Genomic DNA, 18,096 nt, shown 5'->3' with positions numbered 1-18,096 from the left:
GTCTTAATAAGCTTCTACTGCTGCGTTAGTATTGCACTGCTGTGAGAAAACAGTGGAAATACCCCATCCAGACAAGATCGTGCATGAAGTAGTTGGATTTAGAAGCAGACTCCGTGGGGTTTGTTTTATTTATTTTTACAACTTCGGGGAAAATATGACCAAACTTTGCAGTAGGACCAGCCTTGAATGCTGTTTAGTCTAATTAAAATGATCTAGTGACAAATACAGATTAAGCTATATGCATGTACACTTTCTTGTAAATGCTTCCATTGTCTTGCTTAACGTGGATGTGGCTTAGGAAATTGCAAATTGATGCAACACGTCTTTGGGGGTAAAGAGCAGACCATGCTGTGATCCTGGCACTTCTTGTGGGCACAGCAGCTTGTAGCAGTTGTTTAGAAACAAAAGAAGAAACATGTGCTCGTTCTCTATTGCCTCTGCTGCAAAGGAGGAGTGAACCCAAAGCCGAAGGACTGAGAGAACCCCTGTTTCCTGCCAGCAGAGGCAGGGTGCCAGGGAGGCCCTGCTTTGGAGAAAATGGGCAGCAAGCCTAAGCCAAGGAGAAAGGGGATGGAGCATGAATAGGACTTTTAAAAGGAGGACCAGATGATGAGCATTTGTGTCTGAAGTCCAGGCTGTGCTACAAAGATACTGTATTCAGGTAGCTTCCCACTTATGTGGCTTTAATTAAGCAAAAACCTGTGTTAAATGACTGGAATAAATAGCTATTAAGATATAGATGGAAGTAATCACAGTTGCCTTATACTAGGCTTCTAAAGACAAAATTAGGTGTCTCATAAGTGTCCTGATTTAATTTGCTTTTAATCTATAATTACTGACTTTTTACAATCCTCTGTCATTTCCTTTGGCTGCGGTGGGCACCAGAGATTCTCATATACTCTGTAAATTAGATCAATAATTAGGCATTTCACTTTATTCACTCATATTTGAAAACTTAAAGAGAGACTCTGGCTCAGCTCTGCAATGAGCTTGTCATTTCTCCTCTGTAGAATTAGTACAAATAGTTTCTATCTTATTAGAATGAAAAATGCACCTTCTGTGTTAATAAGTTCCACATAGTTTGTGGTAAGGCTGAGCCAGCAGTTAAAGCTAAAAATACTTTTCCTGAGTCCCAGAAGATTTAGCAAGCTGGAAAAAATGCTGGCTGCAATGGAAGAACTTGAGTGCCATGAGCAGGAGGTGTTCCGAAGTCCTGACACACAGTACAGTGGGTTTGTTCCATGCTGGTCAGAAAACGTTCGGTTTCACTTGTAATTTATGTCCCCTGTTTTCTTCCCTGACTTAACAGAGGGAGCTGGAGAATTTCAGCCTGCCCCTTGAATTTGTCTTGACGTATTCCCCTTTTTAACGTGATCCAGAGCTAAACGAGACTGGCTTAGTGGCGACGATTGGTTTGCTCTACTTCTCACTCACATGTTACGTAAATTCAAGGTAGTGGGAACTGGGACTAGCTTGGAAATGTGTGCGCTTTTTCTCCTCCTTAAAGGAAAAAAAACCAGCCTTCCAGTAAGACTTAACTGCAGCAGAGCCAGCTAGCTACATTGGCAGGAAGCCTCTCGGGGAGGGGGGGGCATGGTTGTGTATGCGGCTTCACTGTAGCTGCTGACGTCTGTTGATAGCACATTTTGTGTTCAGATGAGTGTCAAACAGGGTAGGGATATGTTGGATAATCGAGCAGGCATGTTATCAGACGCACACAGATGCACCAATGTAACACATCTATTGCACACAAAGGAAAACAAGCCCGTGATAAGTTCAGTGGTAGTTTTTTCTGTATGTAAACTCACTGCATGTTTTTCAGGGAAGCACAAGAGAGTGGTACCCACTGCAGAAGGATCTTTGTGTCCATATCTCAACTGCCTGTGTGCCAGGTTTTGACCTCCCCATCTGCCCATAGGCATACAGCTGAGCAGAGAAAATGATTTAATTAAGTAAAACCAAGGGATGAATTCTTCTGCTGTTCTTTCGCCTGTCTGGTTATGTCATCCCTCTCCAGCAATCATTTATCTTTTTCGTAAGACTGTTTAAGCCAAGAAGTCAAGGCGTATCACTTCAGGTCAGTGTGGCGTCTCGTGCGCTGCTGTTGCACATCATGCCTGACTCTCCCCTGCAGAGATGGTGACTGCCTGCATTTGTGATAAAAACAATCAAGCGGACTTTATGCCTGGAATAAGTCTCTGATTCAGACTAGGGGGGTTGGAGAACGAGTAAACAAGCAGCCCTGACTCTCAGCCCTCTTTTTGCTCCCTCTCTGTGCCCAGAGGGTGTGATTGATCTCCCTGTGCCTTATGCGTGTAGCAGCGTGGCAGGAGCAGAGCCAGGCCTGCAGAACAGACAGTTACACACTGACAGGCTCACGAGGCCACTTCCTTCCCAGCTCTGGTTATTGTAGCTCAGAATTAACTGATGTTGTGAGGCAAGAAGGTTGATATCTGTTAGGGGTATATAGCACTGGAAGGTCCTTAAGCTGAATTTTTAGGCTGGGTAGCGGAATTCTAAATGTATGTTGTCATTCAGGCAGTTTTGCGGTTCCAGACAGCCTTGACCTCACGTTTTATAGCTTTGCGTTCTCCATGTTAACGGATGGGGGAAGGACTTTTTTAAAAAATCAGTTTTGATGATGTTGCTTTCAAAATCTGTTAGTTAATCACTGTATTTTACTTTGCAATCCTAGCTGGGAGCTGGAGAAGTTTGAGGGAAAACATAATCTACATTCTTTGTTTTCCCAAAGCTGAAAAATGTTTACATAATTTTAAAATGACAGTATGCCTCCCACCATTTCTGGCCTTTTTTAGATACTAGTAGAGCTGATGGGTTATTTATAGCAAGGCAAATTAATTCACTTTTGGTCTTGGTTCTTAAGATGGGCTTTGTGCTAGCAGAGGACTTAGAGCAGCATTGAAGTCAAATGTAATTGTGATAAGTCTTTGCATAACTCTAGGGGTGATGTCTTGGTGTACAGAAAGCAAATCACTTGGAGTGTTTTCAGTTTGCTATGCTTTCCCGCTCTCCAAATTCTCTAGTGCCCTGAGCAGGCTGTAAGAGAGCAGAGGACTCTGTTTCCTATGGCCTCTCCAAAGCCAACAGTCAGCCATTTTTAATTTTGCTGCTAATCCCTCTGCTTATCTTTTTGTTTTGTTTCTTTACTGCAGCAAGCAAAAATGAAGTCTCACTCGCTGGAACACAGGAGCCAGGAGCAACCTTTGTTACAGCCCAAACAGGTACGGTACTGCTAGCAGGGCTCTGAACCTAGTGCTCACACCACCGCAGACAAGGACACGAGAAATCTGTGAGTCCAGACAACTCGGCAGGGAGTAAATGACAGTCCAGACACCATTAGGGACGCTCAGCTTGAGGGATTACTTTATGAAGATGGGATGATTTGCTGGAGGTGTTATTTGTGAGCAGCTAGACCTGTGTGAATTCAGGATAGATTCATAGGCCTGGACTGTGCTGGAGAGAGTCTCCAAATTACAGAAAATTGAGCTGAAATGGATCTCTGGAGTCATCTAAGTTCAAGGATTCAGCAAAGAGAATTTAATACCAGGTTCTAAGTTGTGTGCTGAACTAAGTCTGAGTGAGTGATTGTGTGACTCATGCCTGTGATTGCATGCAACCTGTGGGTCACAGGAGTTAATTCTGGGGAAGCCTGAGAAATGTCTGTAATACTGGCCGGGGGGACAACAGACGGAATGGAGAACAGTCGGCAGAAATTAAAGAAAAGCTGTTAATCTCTCCCCCACCCCCAGCCCAGTAGTAGCACCAGCCATCTGTCAGGTTGGAAGCAGGCAGGAACAGGTTTGCTGCTGATCTTTGGCTCATTCCTGCATGTTTCTGAAGGGATTCTTCTATAAAGATGTTTTATTTCCTACCTCTTTCCCTTTTAAAACTCTTGTTTCAGGACATACTGGGTATTCTCCCAGTGGGGAGCCCACTGACATCCAGCATCTCCTCTAGTATCACCTCCAGTCTGGCTGCAACGCCACCAAGCCCTGCCGGCACCAGCAGCATACCAGGCATGAATGCCAATGCCCTTCCTTTCTACCCAACCAGTGACACCGTTGAGTCTGTCATAGGTAACTTTGCCTTTTTTACTCATGCATACTCACAGGGCTTCCTCAGACGTGGATCACCAGGTATGAGAACTGGAGTAGCATGGGTGTTCCAGTGAGCATCACTTTTTCGTCTCTGTCAGTGTTGGCAGATTCCTGAGGCTGTAAGCTTTTTCTGTGACTGTGACACATCTGATGTTTTCTGCAGGTCATTATGGATGAAATTCACCCACAGGACCAACAGAAGGCCTCTGAGCTACTTACTCAGAATGTCAGATGGTGTAAAGGGCCTTAGTGTTAGGTTTGTCAGAGTGACAAAGAGGTCTTGGAGTAGGCAGGAAATCACAGGGGCATTTTCCACAGTTACAACCCCTTACATTCTAAATGACAATTTTATAACAACGGCTACCACCAGGTAGATTGTAGGGGCTTACCCTTCACAGAGTGTAGGACAGCACCTGTAAGAAAAAGGAAAACAGGAGAGTCCAGATAGCGGAGTCGCTTCTCTTAGGTACAGGTTTTTTTGTCACCAGTTTTCCTTTTTTCCTTTTTTTTTTCTTTTTTTTTTTTTCATTAAATCTGACGTTTCTGAGGTGATCTCACTAATTTGTTAAAAATAATAATAGAAATGAGTAGGCATGTGTGGGATGGAATTATATCGATCATGATTAGTGATGAGGCATGTTCAAATAGATACAACGTTTGCAGGCATTCATAAGCTTTCTTTATTTTACCCTATCTTTGAACCTCAGAGATGTTTTTCAAGTGTTCCCTTCTACTGGTATTTCTTTTCTGAGTGGCTCTTCAGCAAAGTAGGGACAAAGCACAAGCCAGACCCAGACATGTCATAAGCCAGTGTTCCTGCCTATTATGGACAGGCTTGAAAGAGCAGTTTGGGGAAGACTTATGGGAACTGCTGTTATTTCATCAGATTTTTGTTTTCATATAGCATTTGGGAATACTTTGAGACAAAAGGAAATCAGATCAGGCCAAAGAACCTGAACTGAAAAGCTGCCCGTGACACTTCTGCCAAACCATTTAAGAACAGCGTTGCACAGGGCAGAGAGTAGGGCCGTGCAGACTGACAAATAGAGAGCAAAGGCTCCTCTGCATGTAGGCTCTTTGGGCCATCCTATCTCTTGAAGTTGTTGGTCCTTTATAACATAATTGGTACCTCTGTGTCTGGCAGAGTCTGCCTTGGATGACCTGGACCTGAATGAATTCGGAGTGGCTGCCCTGGAGAAGACATTTGACAGCAGCACAGTGCCCCACACGAGTGGCATCATGATAGGTACATGAAAGCAACAGAGCTTTCTTTATCTTCTGCCAAGCAGTGTTGCCCAGTCACCTCAGTGGAGCCAGCCCAACAAAGCTCTAAAACCAGTCCCAAAATAACATTGGTTAAACCAGCAATTATAACCAACTCTGGCAACAGCTGAGCATCTTTGAAGTGAAAGCTTGCCCTTATTGACTAGCAGAGCTGAGTTCTTGCCATTGGGCCCAGGTGTCTTGGGGACGTTTCTTGAGACTGAATGGGACTTGCTTGATTTTTTTTTTTTTAATTTTTTTTTTTTAAAGTGTGTAAGTAAACTCTAGAAGGCATCGAATACCTTTAAAAACAGGCCAAAGTATAATGATCTGCATCTTAAGCAGAAAACTCTCCCTAGCAGTAACGGGAAACTCACTGACCTGGTAATGCTATCCATCTGTCACAGAGTGTCGTCATGGTCTGCTGATTTGATTCCTGTAATGTCTGTCTCATTTGAATACGTGGAGGTAGGCTAAGGCCTCTTCTACCTGTCTCTAATGAGTGTCTAGGGAAAAATGAAATGTCTCCTAACTTTTTGGAAGTGGTTGTAGTTTCTGGCTACCCTTGCTGTGTAAGACAGGTTTTTGAATGGGAGCTAACTTTGGTTGTCTGAGGGTTTCCAAGGGAACTACGCTGCCAGGAGCTGTACTGAGGTAGGAAGGGACCTGTGGAAGGGACCCTAAAGAATATCACTTCCACTTCCCTGCCAAAGATAAGAGCCTGCTCGGAGAGTTTACTGTACGTGTCTGCTGATACCTGCAGTGGCTGCATCTCTGCAGTGGCTTAGAGATGATCCACACTGCTTTTCCCTCTGTTCGTGTTGGGTCTGGGTGTTACCTGGTGGTCTTCTAAGAAGGGAGATCATCAGGAGGGAGTGGGGAGCAGGGCTGAGATCTCTCTCGATATATAATCTGTGGCAGGCAGAATGACCTCTTGCATAAGGGAAGTGTCTTTGGAAGTTGGGCTTTTGTTTATTTGGGATTTTTTTTATTGCTGATAGGTCCAGACACTCAAACATGTCTAAAATTACTAAAGCTGGTTAGTGATTTGTAGTGGTTAAGATCACAACCTGACCCAGCATGGCAGTCTTCTCACTGCAGGTTGGTTGGTAGTGTTACAGGCAGAGGTGCGCGTTGTAGAAGGGAATTTTTCATTATTGCACCAGATACCAAATTCATCTTCTCTAGACTGATAGGGACTGAACTCTGCTCAGAAAACCTTTTGTTGCTTTGACCAATGGAAAAGTAGTCCATTGAACTCTGGAGGAGGGTCTTAATCTACGTGGTTCTGGGATGGCAGCTTCAGTGCTCCTCTTAAAGGCTGAGAGGGGGATGAAACATGAGAAGCAGAGGGAATCCCGAGGGGCTTAGGGAGGAGAAGGGAACCTAATGCCTTCTGCCCTGAACTCCTGTGCTGTGCCCATACTTCATGGTCATACATAGCCATCCTCTCTGTGTGTTCTTTGTCCAGGTGGGAGTTTGCTGCAAAGTTCTGCTCCTGTAAATATCCCCGGGTCCCTTGGAAGCTCTGCCTCCTTTCACTCTGCCTCTCCTTCTCCACCGGTCAGCCTCTCATCGCATTTCCTTCATCAGCCCCAGGGACACTTAAGCCAATCAGAAAACACTTTCCTGGGGACATCAGCTTCTCATGGATCATTAGGTAAATGCACAGTGTGTGTGTCCCATGTACATGCCTGTCTGTGCCATGTAAGTATTTTAAGTTAGCTTTAATTTTAATGTATTATTTCACTGCTGCCATTTGTGTCTCTTCTTCCCATGAGAACAGCAACAGTACTAGAAGCTGCTTTACCAAAATCAGCTAATACCTTGTGAACCAGGGAGCAACTCCCTCTACTTCGCGTGTTTCTAGGCTGAGAAAAAGGGACAGATAGGTTAAGTGACTTGCTCTGATGATGCCTTTCAGGGAAAAGAGCTCTGCCTTTTCCTGCCGACAATACTGTGCGGAGACTTCACTTTATGTAAAACTCGGAGTTGGGTCCTCAGCTTTGCTTAGTTACGGTGAGGACTGCAGTTTGCCCTCGGGACTGCTTGTAGGTCGGATTGGCTTCTGGGAGCTCTGGAGCAGGCATAGGTCGTTGTACTTTTTTTGTCTCCTCTTTGGCACTGTGCACGCAGTTTTGCAGTATGGACTTTGCAAAAAGTTACGATGTTCTAGCTTTGCCCCCTTTGCTCCTTTCCCCCCCACCCCACCCCTGAGGGTCTGATTCCTGCGTGAAGGGCTGTGAAGGGAAGGCAATTTGTTTTGGAGCTTCAGCTGTATCAGGCAGAACTGGGAACTGAGGAGCCAAATCTCTTTTATTATCGCAGGGTTGCCTTGAGAAATAAAACTGTTTGAGCTCAAGGCTGCAGTGGCACTGGCTCTGCTCATTTCTGTTAGAGGACTAATGTTTACTGTTACTCTATTGATACTAGATGTAAATGCTGCTTCAAATTTGAGATACGCCTTAATCTTTAATATTCAGTTTAACCTAATAAAATGATGACGTGCTTTTGTAATCTATTTCTGCATGCACTTATCTGTGTGACTGCATCCCTTGTTTGCATAGGCCAAACCCATGCTTTCATGCCTTGCAATTGTTATTTGTTTGGCTTTAACAGCTTTTACAATTACTGTAATAAGAAAAGAGACATCAGAAGGCATCTCTGCTATTAGTTAGTGTTGAGGCTGGCTGTTTATGCCACATTCAGTAAGAAAAGGAAAACTTGCTGATACAGCCTGCTTTTAATTTCAGAAGAAACAAGTTAAGCAGTTACATTTGTCTTGACTATATAGTTATACAAATAAAAAGCCAAAGAAATGCAGGAAATTCACAAATGCATTTAAATATTTTGAAGAAAAAAGTTAGATATTTTCCTGTAACATGATTAAACCATTTTTGCTGAGGTTTTGCTAAGATATTTATATAGTAAGCTAGCAGCTGGGACTCTGGAATTTATCTATTCCGTGTGACTTGCTGAATGCATGCACATAAGTTAGTGTGTGTAGTTATTACTTGTATTGCAATTGAGTTAAAAATATCTAGTCCTGGGCTAGTTCCCACTGTGCTAGATGCAAAATATGCAGAGAAAACATTCCGGAGCAAAGGGGCTGCTACTTCAAATGTGAAATGAGAACAGCAGGTAGAAAGAGGGACTAAAATAAGCTTGGTCAGCATTATGGCAGAATTTGTGGTTTGCCAGCATCCTGCTTAGTGCTAGATCCCCATTCAAGAAAACGGGAGTTTTAAAAACAAAATGTGAGTTGGGATTCCATTATAACTTCTTGCTGATGGCTGAGCAACTTCAGAGCAGCTGAAATGGATCTATGGTAAGTGGCTTGAGCCAGCAAAGATCCCTTGCTGCTCTCCTGAATGATCTGTTAATGCGCCTAAGCCCTTAGTGAAGACAATTTACTATTTTTCAGCTGTATTTTTTTGTAACTGTTTCTGTCTTGGCTGGTACTACGTGGGAAGGAAGTGGTGCTGGGTTAACCCTCAGTGAGAGGCCGTTGGCTCCAGGGCTTGCTTGCAGACACAGTCAGTTTGGCTGCTGTAAGATCAGAATTATCAGATGCAACTAGGTTTAGGAATGTCCACAGCCAGTGGTGGGCACTGCTAAATGAAAACAACTCCTGCATCAGACTGGTGCGTGTCTGCGTGCATAAGAGTCCACATCACTCAGTGGCCCTGTCTCAATATTAGCTTTTCCTACTAGTTCTCCCCTGAGTGCAAAGTGTAGATGTTTATTTTAAGTAAAAAATATTTTTGTTGTTAAATGAGTATGAACCTTGGAGCCTGTGAAAAATAGCCAGTTTTGTTTACAACTGGTTTTCTACTGCTTTGTCTCCTAAGCCTTGAATTTCTTCCTGAAAAGAGAAATTATTTGAACAAGCTAAAACAGGAAAGTGGTTAGTTAGTCTTCTCTGGTGCCAATCACTAGCTCTGTGCTAGAACTCTGCTGGGGATGAAGCTGATGTGTATATACTACTGCCTGCACTTGTTCGTAAACAGGGGTTTCCAGTTAGTTCTGTTTCTTGCATAGGCAAACAGTAACAGTGTCGACACATTTTAGTCTCGCTGTTTGGGAAGTGAGACTCCTCTAATACTAGGCTGAGGAGACAAAAGCAGTTTTCTTAGGGTGTAGCATGAGAGGAAACACCACCTGGGTTGGCTGTGTGGACCAGTCTGTTCACCGACACTGATGGCAGTGCTACACGGAAAAGTGGGAAGGCAGAAATCACTTCCGAGGTTCTCCTGTGAGAAGGGGGATTCAAGCTGGTAGTCAGCTCTGCTGTAAAATCAATGCTTCTAAAAACAGCCTGGTTTGAAAGTTGCCTCCACTCAGTTTCTTGGGTCCTCCCTGTGTCATTAAAGACGAAGCCTAATGGTGTGAAACTTCCCCTAGAAAGTCCCTCTATGATGGACTCCTGGGTCCTGGGGGTGAAATTAATTCTTAAGATGATCTTCTCTTTCCTATGTACACATTTTTGAATCCTGGATTTCACAGGGGTAGGGAGGAAATGGGGAAATTGCCAGCACTTGTGACATAACCCTCTCTATTTCCCTGTGAAACAGGTTTAAATGGGATGAACAGCAGCATATGGGAACACTTTGCTTCGGGGAGTTTTTCGCCCAGTACCTCACCTGCATTTCTGTCAGGTCCAGGTGCTGCGGAGCTGGCACGGCTACGACAGGAACTGGATGAAGCCAACGGCACAATAAAGCAGTGGGAAGAGTCTTGGAAACAAGCCAAACAGGTACTTGGGCAACTCCTGGGAAGGGGGATTAGGGAGTGTAAAGGAGGAGGAGGGTGTCAGCCTTTCAAAGGAGCTTTCCAGACTTTGAGGTGATGGGAAGAGCTGTCGGTTTTACAAACAGACTCTCTTAAGCATTCTTTTTCTTTCCTCTCTCTTGGAAAGAGGGACTGAATCGCTGTGCCTGATGTGCTCAGATGCTGGAAGTGCAAGGCCAGGTGTCATAACAGATGCACTGAAGTGCTTAACAGTCTCTTAGACCTGCCAGTTGATTTAGATCCATGACGATTTGCTGGTATGCAAAGTTCATCCCCGTAACGGTGGGAGCCAAATACGTAGAACTACAGCCCAACCAGCTGGGGTATCTGGAATGAGCAGCACTTTGAAGCAAAGCTCCAAGGATGTTTCAGAATTTGGGAAGAGGGCGGGTTGGACAGAACGTGCTCCTGGTGAGGAGTGCGTACAAATGGATATTTTTGCCTGGAATTCTCTCTTGAAGGCTGACAAAGTTTTCAGACCGCTTCTTTTACCCTCTTTCTTGGAACTTGTAGGCTTGTGATGCTTGGAAAAAGGAGGCAGAGGAAGCAAATGATCGCGCCAACACAGCTAACATGGAATGTGAACTGGCCCGGGAGCAGAGGGAAGCCTTGGAGCTGCAAGTGAAGAAACTGCAGGAGGAGCTGGAGAGGATCCACACAGGCCAGGACCCTCAGTTTCTGCGCTCCTTCTCTGATCTGGAAACACTCTCGCTCTCTTCGCTTTACACCCTTCAGAAACAGCTGCGGGCAAACCTGGAGAAAGTCGATAAGGTGAGTGCCAGGGATTTGCAGGGCAAGGCTTTGCTCTCTCTGCTTCTACAGGTCGCACCTTTTTTCCCCTTTCTTAACACGGCCAGGAATCAGAAGCCTATCGGAGCAATTCCATGTGGATGTAGCCAAAGTGAGTTTTAGCCAGCTTACAGGAAAATACCTACGTCTTCTTTGTGCCTAAAGTTCAGAGTTTCAGTCAATCAAAGCTGCTTTCTCGATCCTAAAGGTCCTAAAAGACATCACGCTGTGCTGCTTTGCTTTTGCTTCAGAAGATGAATGGGCAGACGGCTGCAAGTCCTTCCCCTGCTGCCTCCTTGCTGTTCCCCGAACTGCCTAGTGCAGGATGGCAGCTCCTTTGCTTTGTGACTTTGACGCTCATGTTCTGCCCTGTCCCCCTCTTTTGCAGGCGGTATTTCAGATGCAGTCAGTGAAATGCCTTAAGTGTCAGGAGGAGAACCGGGTGGTGTTACCGTGCCAACACGCAGTGCTGTGTGAAACGTGCGCCGAGGAGGGCGAGTGCCCCATCTGCCATCCCAACAGGCCCCACTCTCTCCAGTCGTGACCTTCCAAGGACACTTGTTCTAATCATATCGTATAGAACTTTTTAACTTTATACATACATACATACATATATATGTATGTGTATATATATATGTATATATGTGTGTGTGTATCTGCATGTTTGTGTATGTATATATATGCACACACATGCACATACACACATAAAACAAAAATTAGTTGCAGAGCACTTTTTAATATTTTACATCCCGTATCTAAACTGCCCCTCACCTGTGCCCCACTAATTCTAACTCTTGAGGAACTTTGAGAGCTGTTTTTAATACAGATCAAAGGGCCATTTGCAAAGAGTCTGTGTTTCTCCTCTTTTCTATTTAGGTGATAACAAATTTTTGACTATTTCCAGAAGGATTTAGAGTGGGCAAGAGGGGCTTCCATGTGCTTTCCAGAGGAAGAGTTGAGATCACAGGGAGGATCGAGGTAGATTGAAATGACTTGTTCATGTCTTCGGTCTCCCTGCTCTTTCACTGACCCAGCTTGGTTAAAGCCGTCCTCCCTGATGGAAGCTCTGCTGGGTGCCTGCCTGGTGGGCCTCACGTTGCCGATCTCTGAATGTGCAGGAACTTTGTCTGTCATTTAATCAGCAAAGTTCGCTTTTTAAATTTTTTTTACACTCTTTGTATATTTCTATGAAAAGAAGAAAAGAGGGAAAAAAAAAAAAAAAAAGGTATTGGACCTAGAGCAAGCCAAGCCCCAAAATTCAGTGACTAGTGTTCACTGCTGATACAGCTAACGTGTTCCAGGTCTGAGCAGCCTTAGAAGCATTGCCCTTGTGTCGGCTAAAGCCCTTTATGAAAGAAATATAGCTGCAGAGGTTATTTTTCTCCAGGCGCCCCTTTGTCTGGTGGCTGTCTAGAGGCTTTTTACTGTTGCAGACCAGATTAATTTTGCTTTAGCCACAAGGACCTGATTCATAGTCATTGCTGAAATGCATGAAACAGTTCCAGGTAGTCTGAGGACACTTTTGTTGAACAGAGTCGATGTTGCCTGTGTCAGCAACTCAAGGATGGTTTGTGGACTACTGGGTCCAGAAGCTGTCATGCTAGAGATCATGTATGCCTGTGGTGACAGAGAAAGACCAGCATGACAAAGAAATGCCACCAGCTTAGACCTGTCCAGTAGCTGAGCTTTCCTGTGACTTCCTTTACCAGTGTGTTAATTAGATTTTTACATCAGGTGGATTGCAGTAACCTGCTGGGATCTCAACCAAAACGCCACTCAGTTGTCTAAACATTTTTATTTCGCATGGGAATGGTGCCTGTGCTACCCCTCCCTGACCTGGAAAAGCACTGGAACCTCCAGCAGCCCACTGTTGTAGGAAAACTGAATTTTTACCGGAGCCGCTCAGAAAGCTTCATATTTAATGCAAAGACGTAATTAGGTTTGCTTCCATAATTCCACCTTTCCTTTACATGGAAGGGGTCAATATGCATTCCCAGATGATCTCTTAAGTGCAGCTCTGTGTAGTTCTTTTTTTTATGTTTTTCCCATTAACTTGTTTTTGGGTTTTTTGGTAAAAAATGCTTTTTTTTTTTTTCCATGTGTATTTTATTGTAACTAGCATCAGTTTTTTTTAATATTTTTTTTAATGGAGAGACACTGTTGAGTGACTATTGTGGCTATGTTGTTTGGTTATAGCCTTTGAATGTCTGTGCCATGGGGCAGCGCATCTGCCTTGGTCTGATCTTAAGGAAAGACCTTTTATTAAAATACATGAACATTTCTTTTTTAGGAAAATAATAAAAAAAAAAAAGAAAAAAGCGAGGGGAGGAGGAAAAAGCCCAATTAAGATAAAAATTTACTAAAAAGTTTTTGTAACTAACTTAAATCATAGGAAATAAACTCTTGAATCAGGTCTTTAATATTTATAAGAACCAGAGTTGATCAGCCTGTTTTGGCTATTGGTTTGTAACACTTACTTTTTATTAGCGTGGTGGTTTATCTGCTCTCCTGCCTCCCTGTGGGACTGTTCAGGGTGACGCTGCCTTTGGCCAACCCTCTGATTTCAGAACGGTCTGGCACCTGGCTGCGTGACTGCCTCTTGATTCCCACCGGGGCTCTTCACCTCGTCCCTTCTCTTTGAGTGAAACTCATCCACTGGTAGCAGCTCTGGCTGTCTCAGTGGGATTTCCAGTCACGGTGTGATGCAGGGCTATTGGATCTAGGGGGAAGAGATATTTACCCCCAGTTCCTCTGGGGGCACATTGCTTAGGCAGGGGGGTACAAGGAAAATTCCAAGCCAGAGAAAGCATGTTTTTCCCTTCTGCATAAAACAGTTTCTCTGGTTTAAAACTTATACTGAAGGACCAAAGAATTCAAAACTTCGCTCATTTGTGGCCCTTAAATTCTAACTTTCTATTGCCACACTGCACTCATGGCAGAACAGCCTGAAGGAATTAGCACTAGCCCCTTCCCTTGCCCCCACCCCGGTGTATCTCAGCACTCTCTTTGCACAAGCACATAGACTGTTTCTCACTTTCCTCTGGTTCTTTAAGAAACACTTCTAAATTTAGGTTTCTATGAATTTGCTGCTTTATTAAAAAAAAAAAAAAAAAAGAGGAAAAAAAAAGAATAGTCTGAAATGTGAACTATTTTCTTAAGCATCAGACGGAAAAGAGAACTTAATCTTTGCGTATTTTGTGAATGTTTGGGGGGGCCACTTATATGACAATTTCATAACTGAGTGAAGTGAGAGCAGGGGGAAAGGGCAGCATTTCTGACCCACTCCAGCAGCTGTCACTGCCTGCCCCAGGCAGGAAGGTGAACTGTAATCACAGCACTGCATTTAAGGCTTAAGGGTCTGTGGTCAGCTTCGTTATGGTGTAAAAAGAGTCTTTTTGAAATAAACCTGGTGCTAATAAGTACAGCCCCTGTAATGTACTGTCAAGCTTCCTTCTGAAGCAGGAACTCCCTTTTACAGGACACGCAGTAACACATCTGATCTAAGGGGGCTTTTTGGGCCAAGTCAAGCCCCAAAACAGTTTTGGTCCACAAGGCTTCTTGATGAGCAGCCCAGCTGGCTGCTGCTGAGCAGCCGTGACACGTCTGGGTCCTGCCTCTTCACACAGACTCCTTATTGGATAATGACACTTCCCTCCCCAAATTTTTGGGAGTTTCAGGAGTATTGACCTCAGTGACTAATTGTGCCGGTCAGACACTTCTGAGTTTAGAGCTGGGGGAAGGGAGTCTTAATTGTGTTGTGAAACCGCAGTATCTTAAACGTCAAGAAACTTTTTACATTTTATGGAAAAACAACATAGAAGCAAATGGCTTAAGACAACACTATCCTGGGTAGGTAGATCTCAAAAAGCAAGGCTAGAGCTGTAGACGATAGCCAGGAGCTGAAGAATTTTGGCATTGCTTTGGGCTAACAGGACCACTTTTAGATCATCTCCGGCCTTAGATGATGTAGCTGCATGCCAGCTGTGGCAAAGACACGGTGGCACAGGAGGGACCGGGGGAAAGTCTCGGAGCTGGAGCACAACATTTTTCCTTAAGCAGCTACACCCCCCGCAAGGGGGTCACTGCAGCTGATCCCTGCCGAAGGGTTTTATACTTCCCGTACATCTCTGAAGCTGAACCTGAGCCACTTGCAGGGCTTGTGCAGCTGAGACAATGAAGAGAAGTCCTTAACCTGTGAGGAAGCCTGTAAAGCTGAACGGACTCAGTAATCCATTGCTGTTCCACCAGCCTCCGAACCTCCTCTCTTTCTCCTTTTCCCCCATCTGAGAAGGAAGATTATTACCAGTGTTTTCCTCCAGAATTATAGTAATCCTTGGAGTGATGGCCAACAGCAAAACAGATGTTACTGATGTAAAACCTAGTATTTTAAAGGTGAAGTATTCCTGCAAACTAGTGACTGCATCGGAGAGAGTTCTGGGGCTTCCCCACTCCGTAGCTTCCAATGTTAAAACAAATACAGTATACGTTTAAAAAAATAATAATAATACACACTGCAGTATTTCTGGTGGCAATTCCTGGCCAGTCCCTTCCCTCGTTTCCCCAGGAGGAAGGGCACTGGGCAGAAGCGCCCCTAGTCCGTGTAGAAGTTGGCAGAATGGTGATTGGTGGTGTGTAAAACGTGTTGTTGATTCCATGTATAGAACTGTGATTTCAGCTGTCGTTCTCTCGTACTCTGTAAATATGTGTTTTGGCTGTCAGAAACCTGGTTTAGACTCTTTTCTTGGCAGAGTGAATTTGCATGTGGGGCTGGAAAGAACTCAATCTGTGTCACAGTTTCCAAGGGCAGGATGGATTTTTTTTTAGAGGACAATAAATTTTTATTTTTTTGCTAAGAAAAAAAAAAATTATAATAAAGCAGTGTGTGCGTGTGTGTGCGCGCATGCGTGCCCAGGGTGTATGTGCAGCCCTGTGCCCTGCTCTGGGGCCTGGGGAGGTGTGAAGTCTGTGCGGTGGAGCCCTCAAAACAACAGCTCTGTGGCCAGGTTTGCCTTCTCCCTTTCACACAACCATAAATAATTTCTTTCTGAGCTCCCTTCTGGATCAAGCCACTTTTTCAGGGGGCGGCCCTTCATCTCTACAGTCGAGGTGCAGCGGAAGAGGGGGAGAGGCAAGGCTGTGTGGGTAGTGGGGGCAGAGATGCAAAAAATCTATGGTTTTGCCAGAGATGGCAAAACCCACAGAGCAAAGCATGTTTTTTTTATCCCCCGGATTCTTAGTCTGGGCAAGGATTTATCTCCTGCAAGAGCCGGGCTGGGCAGAGGAGAGCTCTGTGCCTGTGCAGCTGCAGGGGATGGGAACGTTTAAATTGTTACATACACAGTTCTGTGTGTTCGCACCCAAAAAAACACGCCTTACAGATGGATCCGAGAATTGCCTCTAGTTTTGGTCTAATTAGTGCTTCAAAGGTGCATCAACCACTTACCGTCAGTCCAATCACAACAAAAATCTGAATCACCCGATTTATATTACAGATTATTAGTAATGCAATAAAATCGGTAGACGTGTCTGCCCCCTTCCCTCTTGTGTCGCAGCCATGTGCCTGTGTTGGGGTTCTTCACCAGGATGATGATGATGATGATGATGGGGATTTCTTTCTCCTCAATCTTGCATTTGCTAGGAGCTGTTTTGTGTGCTTCAAGCTGTATTTTTTAATTCTTAGGCTATTCTCCTCCTGGGCCATGGGGTTAGCTGCGCTCTGATGGTTTAAGGTTTATTAGTCCTCTGTAAAGGGTGTGATTTCTTTTGGGGTGGGGAAAAACCCACGTAGTCACCCAGAGCCAAGCAAAAATTAAGCTCAGCCACCTTGGATAATAAAGTGCAAACAATCTCAGACCAGAGGTTGGCCCGTGCCACCTGCTCCCCGGGACAGGCTGGCTCCTGTAGTGAGGACAGTCTGGGGAGGGGGGGGGGGTCAGCCCAGAGCAAGGCAGAGCACAACAATTTTTAAACGCAGCTAAAAATAAGCTAAAAAAACACATTCCGACCTGCAGCCCCATAGAGCTGAGCTCCGCAGTAAAGTGTGAGGCAGGTTGCTAGCAGGTGCCGACACCGAATTAGCTGCAGAGCGCGGACGTGGGGGTTTCTCTCTCCGAAATGATGCCCTGGGACAGCATCTCCGCCGCCAGCCGGGACCCTTCTCCGGACCCTCACTTCTCTGCAGAGGCGAGGGACTGGAAGCAGTGATTTAAGCCAGCAAATGGCTTCCCCGTGAGCAAGCAGCGCCTTAATCCCTCCCGCTGTGGGTTCGATTGAGCCCAACCGTGTCACACAGATACCAAAGGAGCTTTTGCCTCCCCCCCCCCCTCCCCAGCCCTGCATCGAGGGCTTGACCTGAAATGACCCAGCGGTTGCTCTGTCCACCGAGAAAGCAGCTGGTGCTTGGCACCCCAGGGGGTGATGCTTTTTAATTCCCCAGGACACGGCAGCTCCCAGGGACCCACTGGACCCTGCAGGGTGGGGGCAGAGAAAGCTCCACATTTATAATTCATAATAATTACAGCTAAAACAAGCTCTGAAAAAAACCAGCAGATAATTAGCAACCACCTGCCCCCCCTGGGCATTTGCTGTTACACTTGGGTCGCCCCACATGCGATGGACTCTGCGAGCTGCCCACCCCTGCCAGAGGGACCCAGGTCCCTGGCACGGGCTGGGGGGCACCGCCGGGGGCCTGGGGGCTCTCGGCAGCCCAAAGCACCGTGGTTGAGCTGACGGGGCTGTGATGCTCGCTCTTTATTGCTCCTTGGGCTCCAGCAAACCCCCGCAGCCCCAGCTGGCACCCTGAGCGGTGGTAAAACACAGAAACACACCCAAGAGCTATGCACGTTTTAAAAAAGGAAACAAAAAAACAATGCAAAAAGACAAACTACAAAGCCTGACTGGCTGCATGGGGAGGTGCCAGGAGCTGGCAGTGCCAGGCTGGGCAGGGATGGCTTCTGCTCCCGTCCCCTCTCCCCAGCCCGGAGGACACGTGTATCTACCTGGGCCCCTTTTTCATCACCGAACCAGCACGCGCTGCCTGAGCCAGCCCTGGGCCTTACGTATGTCTCGTCAGGCTCTTCCACACGCCCACCCCCAGCTCCATCAGCCGGTCACCGGGCACCGGCCGTGCTGCGTG

At 45.5% G+C, this 18,096-nt stretch overlaps 1 protein-coding gene across 8 annotated transcripts in view; it reads left to right on the top strand.

Moving 5' to 3' along the window:
* UNK (unk zinc finger) overlaps positions 1-16,502 on the top strand; it is a 46,922-nt gene extending 30,420 nt beyond the window's left edge. For 6 of the 8 annotated variants that reach the window (XM_040581384.1, XM_040581398.1, XM_040581377.1 and 3 more), the window contains 7 exons: positions 3,174-3,242; positions 3,923-4,097; positions 5,263-5,364; positions 6,853-7,041; positions 9,956-10,137; positions 10,686-10,943; positions 11,350-16,502. In XM_040581384.1, coding sequence (XP_040437318.1) covers positions 3,174-3,242; positions 3,923-4,097; positions 5,263-5,364; positions 6,853-7,041; positions 9,956-10,137; positions 10,686-10,943; positions 11,350-11,505 — 1,131 coding nt within the window. In that variant the 3' untranslated portion in view covers positions 11,506-16,502. The remainder of the gene's footprint in view (positions 1-3,173; positions 3,243-3,922; positions 4,098-5,262; positions 5,365-6,852; positions 7,042-9,955; positions 10,138-10,685; positions 10,944-11,349) is intronic. The other 2 variants (XM_040581405.1, XM_040581409.1) reach the window with 2 other exon arrangements.
* Positions 16,503-18,096: the final 1,594 nt, after the last annotated feature.

Source organism: Falco naumanni, chromosome 1, assembly GCF_017639655.2.
Source record: "Falco naumanni isolate bFalNau1 chromosome 1, bFalNau1.pat, whole genome shotgun sequence".
In the NCBI taxonomy this organism is placed as follows: domain Eukaryota; kingdom Metazoa; phylum Chordata; class Aves; order Falconiformes; family Falconidae; genus Falco; species Falco naumanni.
This window is presented reverse-complemented; position numbering and strand designations above follow the sequence as displayed.